Consider the following 13403-nt stretch of genomic DNA (forward strand, 5'->3'; position numbering starts at 1 on the left):
ATAAACAAACACACATGCACACAGACACACGTCTACACACACACACGCACACACACACCATCAGCCCACATGGCAGACATATAGCAAAGCCTGAAGCCTAAATAAATAGTACCCCCATAATGGAGGAGCAATAAATAAATCAAAAATAAAAAGAATCCAGTGTTAAAAGTTAGCATGCCGCACATCATGCCGGCTTGTCATTTGTGTAAATTAATGCTCACTAGAAATTAACACTTATCCTATTAGGCTATCTTTTCGGTGATCCAAGAAAGATTATCTTTGATTTGTTTGCTTTTTCAACATTTATTTTAACTAATGAAATAGAAAATACATATAAGAAAAAAATATATATTTAACACATTACCCATTATATATATATATATATATATATATATATATATTTTTTTTTTATTTATTTATTATTATTTTTTTTTTTTTACCACATTTGCCATGTACTGTACCTTTCCACATATTGTAAAGAATGATTCCCTCTTCCTTAAAGGAGGGGTGGCTCAGCTTACCCCTATGCTCAACTTAGCCCGTTCTCCCATACTGGGCCCAAGGCCCCATATCACAGGGTATGTTATTCACCCCTGATATCGGGCTCCTTACCCAGGGCAGATAAAAGAGAGAAGAATGTCCACTTCATTTTTGATTGATTACTGGGCCAGGATGGACATTCTCTTTGTCATAGTGACAGGCGGTCATCTGCCACACATCCAGGATGTAAACTCCCACGTCACGGAACACTTCTCGCAGGATTCGATCCAGCTGCAGGGATAGCCAGTCAACGCTACCGAAATCCTGTAATATACACACATAAACACATTGGATGGACATTTCAGGCCAACAGCCGACCAGATTATGCTCCTCTGTTCCAAGCGCCTGACCTTAAAGCAATATGTTGACTGGCTCAGTGTCAGGTACTCCAAGCCACTAAAGAGCCAGAACTGTATACGAACACAGAAAGACAGCTAGAGTGGTGAATTTGACAATGTGTCCGATTAGAACCACAGACTGCATCTTTGAGATGAAAGATTAAAAGTAGTTGGGATTTAGACTGAGACATATGATCTGGGGCCTATAATAGAGAATGTCTATCTTTATAGAGAATAGAGAGTCTTAATGTCTGTCTGACATAAGAACATTGAGTGTTTGGTAGTTTATTCATCTGAAAACTCTCTCTCTCTCACACACACACACACACATACATGTACATCAGTCTAAACCAGGGGTGGGCAAACTTTTTGACCCCCCTCCCCAACAACACACAAAAAAAAAACATTTTTTATATCCTATCATATCCTATCATTTAATCATTTCATCATTCAATCAATAAAAAGTCATTTTGTTTTTACATATTAATTGCTTAAAAAACATACTGCTAATTTAGTGCTGTTTAACACATTTATAAATTGTGCACTGTCGCTTTAAGAACAATTCACGTTTAGTTCTCAATGATCTTGTGCCAGCTCCGCTCCCTATGGCTAGTGCTGTGCCTATGGCTGTGCCCTCTCACAGTTTATAAATGGTCAGTAGTGGGAACCACTGTTGCGTTCATGATTTTCCTTTTAAACGTTTCTTATAAGAAGGAGATATCAATTATCAACATGACAAGCCAGCTGGAACCTGCCGCTCTCTCTCTCCCTCTCGTGAGCGCTCAGACGCGTTCCCAATTAAATGGAGGAGCATAACGTTCAAGTTAGATCTGCTGCGAAGGAGATAACAAAGAGTAGGCATCATCTATCATCGCTATAACATGAAGGAGATAACAAAGAGTAGGTATCATCGCTATAACATGTTTTGACATTGACATTGTAAACATTCTCTAAGAAGAGTGAAAAGCAGTTTGCTGTAAAGCTAACCAACGTCGTCTCAATCGCAGGAAAAAATAGCGAGCAGCGTGATGACCAAATTAAATGCTCGGCGGGCCGAATCCGGCCCGCGGGCCGCAGTTTGCCCACCCCTGGTCTAAACTGATCCCTGCATTCCAGTGTATGTGGTTAGAGAAGGGAACTTGAAATATTCACCGGGAAGCCTGTATTAGCCGTCTTGATGATGACCTTGGTCGCTGGCTCACGTCTCAAGAGGTCCACGACTGCACGGCGGATCTGAGACACCCGGTGGGCAAAGTAGGAGTGTGGGAATAGTTTGAAGTGCGCCCAAATGTTGAAGACGATAACAATGTGTGGGCCACCAGCAATGCCATCGATCTCGTTACTAATGTAGTGCATATCCGCAAACTTAGCCCTGGGGTTGCGTCGGGGGACACCATGCGTGCGGTAGTTCAGGTCGATGTTGTTCCCCAAGTCCACAGCCAAAAAAGGCCCATTGTGGGAGTGTGAATGCATCTCCATGCGCCTGAAACCTGTGAGGGGACAGTGTGATAACATGCTTTAGTGTGATGGACAATTTATGTAATGTTAGAAGTTCTCTTGAGTACTATGACACTAAAGAAAAGGAGCAAGATTTACCCAAAAAACCTCCTGGTATTGGGTTCTGGTGGTGGATGTTGTTGACACATAAGAGTACTTTAGCTCTTAATGTTTGTGGGTGTTTTTGTAGGAATGTGGATTTTTCAGATCATTTCCAGTTTTTCCCACAGAATTGGATTCAATTTGTGGTGGTAGCTGATTGTCTTTTACATTGTCTTGGTAGTGTGTAGTAGGTCTAATTGAATGTATGTCACTTTAAGAAATTCGTGAGGGAGGAACTCTTTAGTTTTAACACACTTAAAGGTGCCATGTGTAATGTCTGCCAAAAATCAATTCATACTTCACATTCCATAAAAGATGGGGGCAGTATACCTCCAGAAAGTGAGTTGGTCTACCCTAGAGTAACAACCAAGAAACGTGTATTGCAGTTTGGCTGGCGGTTATGTTGCCCGCATGCCGCCTCCCATGGCCGAAACTGGTATTATGACACCTGTCGGGCTGTGGCTAGTAATTTAGCATGCTAATTCAGGTTGATATCTCTGCAGCACTATACATTGTCATTTTTTTAATGACATCATCACCCTTATTTCTTCTCATTCTTTTGATGTGTGTAGCTCATTTTTTTGGATATTCTTACCTCAATTCTTACACATGGCACCTTTAAAAGGCTACTGATATGTGTGGATGCAATTCATAATTCATTCGTTTAAGTTAAAATAAAGGTTTGTAGTTCTTCTCCTTGAGACTAGCTCTTTTGAATTCTGGAAAACACTTTTTCCATTTACATCGGGATTTTGCAAACATTCAGTTAATTAAATGAATAGTCCTGCACCTAGTCGAAATTGATAAGCAGCTGTCCATATTGTGGGTCCATTACGAGAGAGAGCAGGGCGGGGCAAGGAAAGGCTGCGTGCGTAAAAAGCGCAGCTCAATGAAACAATTTAATCTAATTTAAATAGTACAACATAAAACATTATTGTGCGGCAGCCAATGTTGATCTTGTGGCGACCGCCACAGATTAGTCAATGTATGGGAAACACTGATTTCAGAGAATCATAGAAATTCCTATGGCTCACACCTATGGTAGCCTCTGTTTGTTGTTGTTTCATCCTAAGTCATGCAGTGTCAGGCTTCCACTGATCTTGACTCAGTTTTGCCCTGCCTTGGTCTTGGCCTTGTCTCAGTTCAGGTGGTCTTGAATACAACACTAGTGGCAGTATTATAGACAAATGTGACCCTGCAAGGCGAAACCAGTCGTCTTGCACACAGTGCTATTTTGAGAAAATCCACGATAAACAAACGTACGGGTTAAAATGTTGAATTTGACGTTTTTGCATAATTCGACAGTATACAGTCTACACTTTCATATTGTGAACAAATTTCACGGATAAACATATGTTTTGACTGTTAAACCCTGACTTTATTTAGGTGAAGATTAAACACATTAGCAGTCATTCCATTTGTCCACGCCGCTATAAGGTTTTACGGAAGGGCTAAAATGTAGCCTACTCATTAGGCTACTCGTTACTCAATGTGCAAGCTCTCTATCGTTCTTGGCTGATGTAACCGAATATGAATGTGAAAGACTTGCCTTTCAGGGCACGAACGGTCAAAAGCATGAACTTTCAGAAATATCCTGGCGTCATTTTACGGACCAGGAGAAGTTTTCCATTGACGTAGCAGTAGCACATTTTAAAAGTGGGCCTATAGCCTACACAATCTGTGTACATAGAACTTCTTCTCCCCTTACTCCCCCCGAAATACATTAATTATATTCTATAGTGACACATTATGACCGTCCCTGGTATTAACTAGGGGGCAGAAAAAAGACACTCATTTCGGTTGATAAATTGGACATAGTTAGTCATCCACTTCAAAGTCACGCTACCGTAAGGCTAATAATAGCTGTGTCCTCACACTATCGCACGTGACAATTTACTTAAAAGGGTGATTTTCTCCTCTTCTAGCGTATCGTGACAGGAGAACCATGCCAACTTTGGATGCGGTTAACTTAGCGATACTTTTTGCAATACCCTCGATATACATATCATTGGAAAGCTTAGTCAATGGCCGTTCATGTGAGCAATTTTTAAATTTGTAAATTTTACCAAAACGGTCACAAATGGTAAATGTAGTATATGAGTTTTATGAGAAAAACATAACATCATGAAGGCATGATGCAGATCTCCTAGGCAGTTATTGACTTTGGACTATACTGAGGCGAAGCACTGCTATCACGCAACACTACTCATGTGTTGCGTGATATCTCTGCACCCAAGTAGCAGCACTGCAAAAAATGAATTCTAACCAAGTGTTATTGATCTTATATTAAGATTAAAAATCTATTTGGTATTGTTTTTAGTATGAAAAGACTTACCTAGCGCCCTCTCAAAAGATCATTTTGACTTAATTTAAGAAGACTTATTTTAAGGAGTCTTATCAAGACAAATTTGCTCAACGCACTGGCAGACAAATTTGCTTGTTTTTAGGATAAATTTGCTTAACGCACTGGCAGACAAATTTGCTTGTTTTCAAGATGAGATGTCTTACTTGGTACGGAATTGATGATAAAGTTGTACCACTGTAAGAGAGTGGAGTCTCCCATCATGTAGATGTGTTTGTCCTTCAAACATTGAGTTTTGTCATTGGCAGTGTTGAAATGACGGGTGGCACACACAAATGACGTCCAAACGTCATTCATGTAGAATCCTGCTGGGATCGGTGTGGGCATTCCAGGTTTACATTTCTCTCTCTGTCCTAAAGGTGAGACAGTATGAGGAAGTATGATGAGTGGAGGTAGGATTTATCTGGGGTCTCCTCCCACTCACTCACATGCTCTCATAATGCTCCCACTCACTCGCATGCTCTCATAATGCTCCCACTCACTTACATGCTCTAATAATGCTCCCACTCACTCACATGCTCCCACTCACTCGCATGCTCTCATAATGCTCCCACTCACTCACATGCTCTGATAATGCTCTCATAATGCTCCCACTCACTCACATGCTCTCATAATGCTCCCACTCACTCACATGCTCTCATAATGCTCATAACTGTAGATAGTTCTTAAATTACCTTTAACATCTGTCAAATCACTAAATTACACTGAATAAAATACTTCTAAGGATGTGAAAGAAAAATAGACAGTGACTGTGTCAGTTTTCATATGAGTGCATAGTGTGTGTGTGTGTGCACGTGTGTATGTTTGTCTGTGTGTGTGTGTGTGTGTATGCTTGACACTGATACACACAGATCCAAAGCAAGAACATACCAATAGTTGAAATAGAGGCAAGGACTTTAATTACTCGTGAATCACCCTTGATCCAACGCTGCACATATTGTCTGAGGAAACATAAAGTGGCATGACCTCTCACAATTTTTTTCCTGTAGCTTAAATCTCACAGCACCAATAAAATGGGTTACAGGTTTGAGTCCAAGTGAACATTTGTATCCATTTTAAAAAGCATTTTTAGTTGCCGACTGTGAAACCAGACCAAAATCATACAATGTTAGGCCGCCATAAGACGGGATGTGAGAGTGCCACGGCCATCGATCACCAGACTCAGGGGCACCTGCAGGAATTAATGCTATGGTATGCAATGGACAGAAACAGAAGGCTGAAGACAGGCAAGCTGCACGGTCTGGCTCATCCAAACCACACACTACATATGTGAAACAAACACTATCATGGAAATTGGACATCACAATAAATGAGGATACCCATAAATAATCTGCACTGATAAGAGGTTTAATTGACAGAAATGCATTTTGTGTGTGTAGGCTATCATCTAGAAACTACAACAGAGCCTTTCTTAGCAGCCCATCGGTGGTTCTCAAGTCTAAGTCTGTCTGGTGATGCGGGTGGCACTCTCACCTCCTGTCTTACCTGCTGATCCAGTAACAGGAGACCTTTAGCTTCGTTTCTGGTCAAAACGTGTCATACTGTATTCTTAGCATGTAAGCCTGTCTGCATTAGACTGTAACACGAATGAGAAAAGGCTAACCATGTCAGCTAAAATGACATCTTGACATGACGAGTATAGCCTAGTCTGGATGTTATGAAATGTTTCAACGTGATCGCTCGCACTCACTCACTGACTGACGGCAGGCGGCATTTGTGCAGGCAGCTACACACACTGTTTTTGACGTAATTTAACATAATATTTTGATTGAACAGGTTGCACAATCTGCGTATGATTAGGGAAGTGAGTACTGCGTTTGTAACGTAATCGAAAGTAATATTTTGACAGGAAACAAGCATGTGGGTCTACCGTGGGGCAGCCGTGGCCTACTGGTTAGCACTTCGGACCTGTAACCGGAGGGTTGCCGGTTCGAACCCCGACCAGTAGGCACGGCTGAAGTGCCCTTGAGCAAGGCACCTAACCCCTCACTGCTCCCCGAGCACCGCTGTTGATGCAGGCAGCTCACTGTGCCGTGGTTAGTGTGTGCTTCACCTCACTGTGTGTACACTGTGTGCTGTGTGTGTTTCAGTAATTCACGGATTGGGATAAATGCAGCGACCAAATTTCCTTCATGGGATCAAAAGAGTACATATATTTATACTTATACTCATACCTTTGTTGTAAATACATTTCTGCATTTTTCGACGTTTGCAGGCGTTGCTACTTCTGTTTATCACAATAAGTTTTGGTTTCGTCTTCGCACAACCTCATCGTCATCATTCTCAGTCATTGGACAGGTAAAGATTGGCCGGGAGAAAACCCGCAAATATACCGCAGACCCAGACGACGTACTGAAGGGAAATTAAAATTGAGCGGAAGTACGAAGGAGGGCAGGGCCAGGCTAAGTATAGGCTACAGCACCAATATTACGATCCATAGATACACATAATCAATTCTAACCACTAAATTTATATTCAAAGTGTACCAAATTGATACATTTAAATGTTAAAATATACAAAATTGTCTTACGGGGGAGCATGCCCCCGTACCCCTCTAGGGGGTCTTCTGTCCCAGTGCAGCTCGAGATCTAGTGATGCCCCTGTTAGGGGCTGAGCCCCCCAAAAGGTCTGATCCTATAATTGACCATTTGTGTTATTTCTCACAGATAAGCTGTTTGTAACTGTGAACCACTACGCTTTTAAGAAATACCCAATTGTTAAACCACAATTGCAATGATGGACACAATGTTGTGACGATGGTTAGACAATGTTTTTAAGAAATGTACTTTGGGCCAAAATATATGACTACAAGAATAAATAGAAATATAGCTGCAAGCAGCAACGTGGGGGCCTAGCAGTGCGCTAACAGGAATGGCGTTGCCATGGCATGAGCAAGCACTCACAGCAAGTTTGATGGCAGTTGGATAAAGAACGGCTGAGAAATAAGCTTATTTACTTTGTTACAGTGCCCCTAGAGGCCAAATTACACCAATGTCCTTGAGCGTTCTCACAATCAGCTACCATGTCCGTCTACCAAGTTTGGACTTCATACACCAAAGAGTTGCTGAGATGTGAGCTCACTTTCTTTATTACAGCACCCCCAGAGGCCAAATGAGACCACGTTCCTTGCATGTCCTCACAATCAGCTACTTTGTCCCTGTATTAAGTTTGAGATAGATAGAGGTTAAATTATGCCAATTTCCTAGTGCGTCCTCACATTCAGGTCAACCAACCAAGTTTGGACTTCATACATCAAAGTGTTGTTGAGATATGAGCTCACTTCCTGTATTGTAGCACCCCCTATAGAGGCCAAATGATGCCAATTTCCTAGTGCATCATCACAATCAGTTAACAACTGCTCTTACCAAGTTTGGACTTCATACATCAACGCCTTACTGAGATAAGAGCTCACTTCCTGTTTGGTGGCTTCATCGCCATATTTAATTGGCTGTTAAAGGCAAATAAACTTGAAATTGAAAAATCAGACAAGTTTCGTTTGTCCTTGGTCCAAGATCATCTCCGCCAAGTTCTGTGAAAATCGGATGAAATTTGTAACCGCTGAAACTTTTCGTAGAGTTTGGACTAAATACAATATGACGGAGGTCCAAAATGGCGGAAAGTGACGCGATAGGGCTTGATGAACTCGGGATGGTCCAAGGATTGAGACGCTACCTCAATTGTGAAAATCAGACAAAAGAGTCAAAGATCACGTGCATGAATGTATGCAAGGATTCCAACGGTGCCTGATGCATGCAAGGATTCCAACGGTGCCTGATTTGTGAATATCGGATGCACCACTCAATGGTCACATGTGTGAATGCGAGTCCAGTTTTGACCCATTGGTGGCGCTAGAGTGTTGGGCATAGAGTTCTGTAAATTAGCAAGAGTGATCATGGAATGGTCCTGAATCAGTGCACCGAATTTCATACTGTAACTTTCGACCCAGCGGTTCAATTTTCGGCCAAATTTTACCTGGTGGTGGCGCTAGACGGCTGGGTTTAGAGAGTAGTAAATGAGCGTGAGTGGTCAGTGCAGTGTCCCGAAACTTTCTGCCAAATTTCAGCACTTTTTAGCCAGGCATCTATGGGCTGCCATAGACTCCAATGGCAGATATATAATAATAGGAAAAGCTAGTAACTCAATGGGTGCCTTTGCAGCTTCGCTAGGCCCCCAATAAATAGAATAGAATAAATTGTCCTTACAGAGTCACAGTTTGTATATGTTTATGGTTATTGCTGATGATTTGTTAATTTCTGTTATTACACACGGCTTTTCATAATGCTGCAGAATGCTCCATTCATTTGAATGGGCCTTCCCAACGTTCGGTGGTCTGATTTTTCTCGATAACAGACCGTTGCTAAGTATAACAGACCGCTGTCAAGGAAAATGGGTTTTGTGCTTCTTATTCACGTCTTTCATATCACTCCGCAAGTATTGGAACTTCATTCAAAAGTGAAAGCAGATGGTTGATCAGCTGTATTCTAAAGAATGTTTGGTAACACTTTACGGTAAGGGTACATGAGGTACATGCATGAATTAATTCATGATTTATGCATTACTTCATTCCTTTATCTTATGAATCATCAGGAATTTACATGAGTTCATTAATGCTCATTAATGACCTCATGAATGAACAACACATCAACTAAAGCATTAGGTACGGTTAGTCCATCATTATGATTTCTTAAGCATTATTATCATGATATGTCAGGTTAAATACTCATGAGTTCATCATGTTTGTGGCCCCTCAACTAAAGTGTGAACAATGTCATGTGTTTAGAGAACTGCACAAGTTGTGTTCAAATCAGAATTTGAGTAGTGATGACATTTTTGGCAGAAAAAGAAATCATCATGATCATTCTTAATAACTCATAAATCCTAATATGGGAAGAGCACTGCAGCGAGACGCTCTTGCATCCCTTTCCCCACTTCCTACAGACACCTGCTGATTGTGGACTCTGTCTGGGACATGACCAAAGCTGTCTCCATAGCAACTTGCCAACTTTGACAATCCTGCGGACTGAGGCACTAAGATTGTGGTACCAGGCGGAGCGACTCACCAGGCCTACACATACATCTAACACATATACAGACATGCAGTCACCCCCCCACCACCCCCATCCATCGCCTTCGCCGCTTTGTACCCCCAGTCTGTCAAGCGGGTCTGTGACCAGCGCCGCAAATGGCTGCAGGACCGGATGGCTGCCTGCCTGCACTGGTATATCCCTCCACCCCACCCCCCCCGTTGCAAGCCGTGTGTCTTTCACGTTGTTGCAAAGTGTATGTGCTAATGTTGCTGAGGTGTTTTTTTCCTGTTCCCACACTGTTCCCCACAGGAGCATAGTCTGAGGGTTTCTTTTTTCTCTTCATGTTATGCTGTATTCTTCCTCAATGCCCTGTCTTCCTGTCCTGTCTACCCCCCTTGTCATATTATATGTATGTTTGTGTAATGTATGTTTTTCCTCACCCGTTCATGATTGCCTTCTCAAGGTCTGTCCAGTGATTGATGTAATAGGTACCCATACCATGGTGCACCAGGGTATTGCATGGGAGAGTGGGGGGTTTACGGCAGCGCCACGTCAGCTTTGCGTTTAAATCTGGGTATTCACAGCAGCAGGGCTCCTCGCCTGGCAGTGCCACCCCTTCCCATTTGACATTGCAGGCCGCCTTCTCCTCCACTATAGCACCCTGAGAGTTCTGGCCATAAAAGTAGCCATAGTAGAACCCACGGTCAGGGTCTGTTTCCCGGTGTCGCTTGAGGACCTGCACAGCCTCACTGGAGTGAACCAGAAGGACCGCCACCGATGCCTCCCCCACCCATGGTAGAGTAAACCGGGCCAAGTAGGTGCCATTCTGATGATCCAGTACCTCTCCAAACACACTAGCCTACCAAGCAGGGGAAAGAGGAAATATTTAGCAAAAATTCACTGGACAGACCTGTTTTCAGATGGAGTCACCTTACATTCAGTAAAAATAAAAAAGTGTGTTTTTCCAGAACCATGACCATATACCAAGGTGTTGTTAGCAACTTGCTCTACCAGTTGAATTAAAGGCAAGAGTTAATTTGTGCCGGGGCACACTCTGTGACCTAGATTTGGACCTATTGGATTGAACCTAGCTCTGAGCTCTGTCACTTCACAACTGAACAATAATGATGTCAGGAAAAAACTAGGAAATGAACACTGAATCTAAATGATCCTACTATGTGCCTTCTAATGGCTTTCAATGAAAGCATCCAGTCAGAGAATATCAAATAGGAGATCCTGCTCATGAAAAAATGTCAGGTGAAAGGGAACATTGGGTAGATGTCAGGCAGTGGCCAAAACTTACCAATGAAGGTAATTTATTGACAACATAATGTATTAAGACGTGTATTAATTAATGACAACAATAAGCCGAATGCTATCATTAGTAGCTGTGTTGCTAATATCACAAGCTTCAGAAGTTGCAAATAACTATTAGCCACGACCACTTGTAGCAGTTAAATACATGTTCTTACAGGTATTCAGGATTATTTTATTAATCGTATGTATTTCATCCACTTTTAACGCACATCTTGGTCCTCCACTCGACAAGGAACTCTGTGTAATCCGTAAGCCTGTAAACATGGGCACTCAATGTGCAACAAAGGTTTGTGAATTTCACAAACGGTTTAATTCTAGGTCTGTATATTCTTACTGTTGTTAAAACAGCTGACCACACAACACGCTTTTCCTGGCATCACTGGACAGCATACGTACTAAATAAAAATTAAGAAAAAGAAGATTTCGCATCTACAGCTAACGTCTGCTACAGCCGCCTACAGGACCAACACATTACTTCGCTACTTCCTTAGCAGCAAGGCAACGCAATAATGGCGGCGCTGCTTTACTTCCGTGTTTCGCCGGATTTGTGTATAGGTCAGCTTTAGGTGTCTGTGATAATGGCATGTGAGGCTAATTAGTAGGACATTATTTTCCTTCAATTGCCCATCTGTGTCAAATAAAATATTTGGGCAATTGCATGTCTATTCGCATTCGGGGTACCAATAGCACACATGGCTTTTAACACCCATGGCAACAAACTCAGTGCACATGAACAAAAAAAACCCATGACATTCGTTTTGTTCTCTGTGGAAGAAAAATATGTTTTTCACTTGCTTCTCTTTTTGCAAATTTGGAACATGAACTAAAGTCTGTATGAAGATCATGAAAAGAAAACACATATTTTCCACTACAGGTGTCTGACTGGGGGGCAGTTTCTGGGAGTGAATGATTGTGGATTACATCATATCTGTCTACACGCGATGTGAGTGAGCGATCAGTTTAATTACATTGTTTTCAATTGGAATGTTCTAACTGTGGGCAACGCAAAGCTGTGCTATGCAGGGCAATGCAACACAATATTTTGAGCAGGACGTTTGTCGAAGGCCCCATCTCTATTTTCTTCCTTTCAGCCACTTTGCTCTGATATTTTGAACAAGATATATAATGCTTTATAAACAACTAAATGCATATAAATGTGTTATAAACAACTAACCTAGTTAAGTGTTATCCCCTCATTAACACAGTGGAAATTATACAAAGCAAAATTATTAAATCATGAATTATGAACTGAATGGGTGGGGAAAATATGAAATTACCTTTAAATTGTCTGAAAAAACCTTTACTTTGAAGAAATCTCCTCCATAGCGTTTTGGCTTTCCGGTGAAGTCCTTGGCAACAATGGTGACATGGAGCTCCTCTCCCACATAGTAACTGTCCTTAACGTTATTAATAACAAAGGTGGTGTGGTCCGGACTGGTGCACATGTTTACAGTGGTAATCTCCTGGTCCGGTCCACCCCATTGAACTGCTCTCTGTATCTGGTCCCACTCCTCCGCGCTTAGGTCCTCTGGGGTTTTGAATGTTTGTGTTTGTACTTTTGCTTTGTTATCGAGTCTCTCAACTCTGTCGTTGGCCTGCGGCAGGAGAGGCTCAAAGCCTTTAGTGTTTCCAATAATGTAAAACCACCACAACACCTGAGAAGAGATAAACAAACAAAAACATTACCATAGTCGTACAACCCCCATGTCAGCTATCGTGTAATAAAGCATTATGTAGGATGATCGCCATAATTTGGGCCAGTAGTTACACAATCAACAGATTTCTTAACTGTTTTTATATTGAAATATAGTGTCACATATTCTACATCTTACATGTCAATTATATTACAAGGGCCACTGTCTCCAGAGCAACTTGGGGTTAAGTGCCTTGCTCAAGGGCACAACGGTGGAAGTCAGTAATTGAACCCACAACTTTTCAGGCTACTGCATGCTAGCCCAGCTCCTTAACCACTACACTACACTACATGCTATTCTAATGCTTACTTGAGTGCTCACAGTTAGTGCTACTTAGTGCAGGGGTCTTCAACCTTTTTCAGCCCAGGGCCCCTTGGCTGAGAGAGACACTGAGCACGGACATCACATTTTAATTAGGGAGTGACAAAGAATTAAGCTTTAGTATTACCTTGGTGAGTGCCTGACCCTGGTGAGTGGTACAGAGCTAGTTTATTCTGGGGCAGATGGAGGTAACATGTTTTGATAC

At 41.9% G+C, this 13403-nt stretch overlaps 1 protein-coding gene across 1 annotated transcript in view; it reads right to left on the reverse strand.

The window, feature by feature from the left end:
- Nucleotides 1-370: 370 nt before the first annotated feature.
- Nucleotides 371-13403, reverse strand: part of LOC125305470 (NXPE family member 3-like) — a 34247-nt gene continuing 21214 nt past the window's right edge. The window contains 7 exon segments of the mRNA XM_048260201.1: nt 371-656; nt 658-804; nt 2031-2368; nt 4986-5192; nt 5710-5780; nt 10307-10725; nt 12461-12838. Of these exon segments, the coding sequence (XP_048116158.1) occupies nt 609-656; nt 658-804; nt 2031-2368; nt 4986-5192; nt 5710-5780; nt 10307-10725; nt 12461-12838 (1608 nt within the window). The 3' untranslated portion in view covers nt 371-608.

Source organism: Alosa alosa, chromosome 13, assembly GCF_017589495.1.
Source record: "Alosa alosa isolate M-15738 ecotype Scorff River chromosome 13, AALO_Geno_1.1, whole genome shotgun sequence".
Taxonomy (NCBI): Eukaryota; Metazoa; Chordata; class Actinopteri; order Clupeiformes; family Clupeidae; genus Alosa; species Alosa alosa.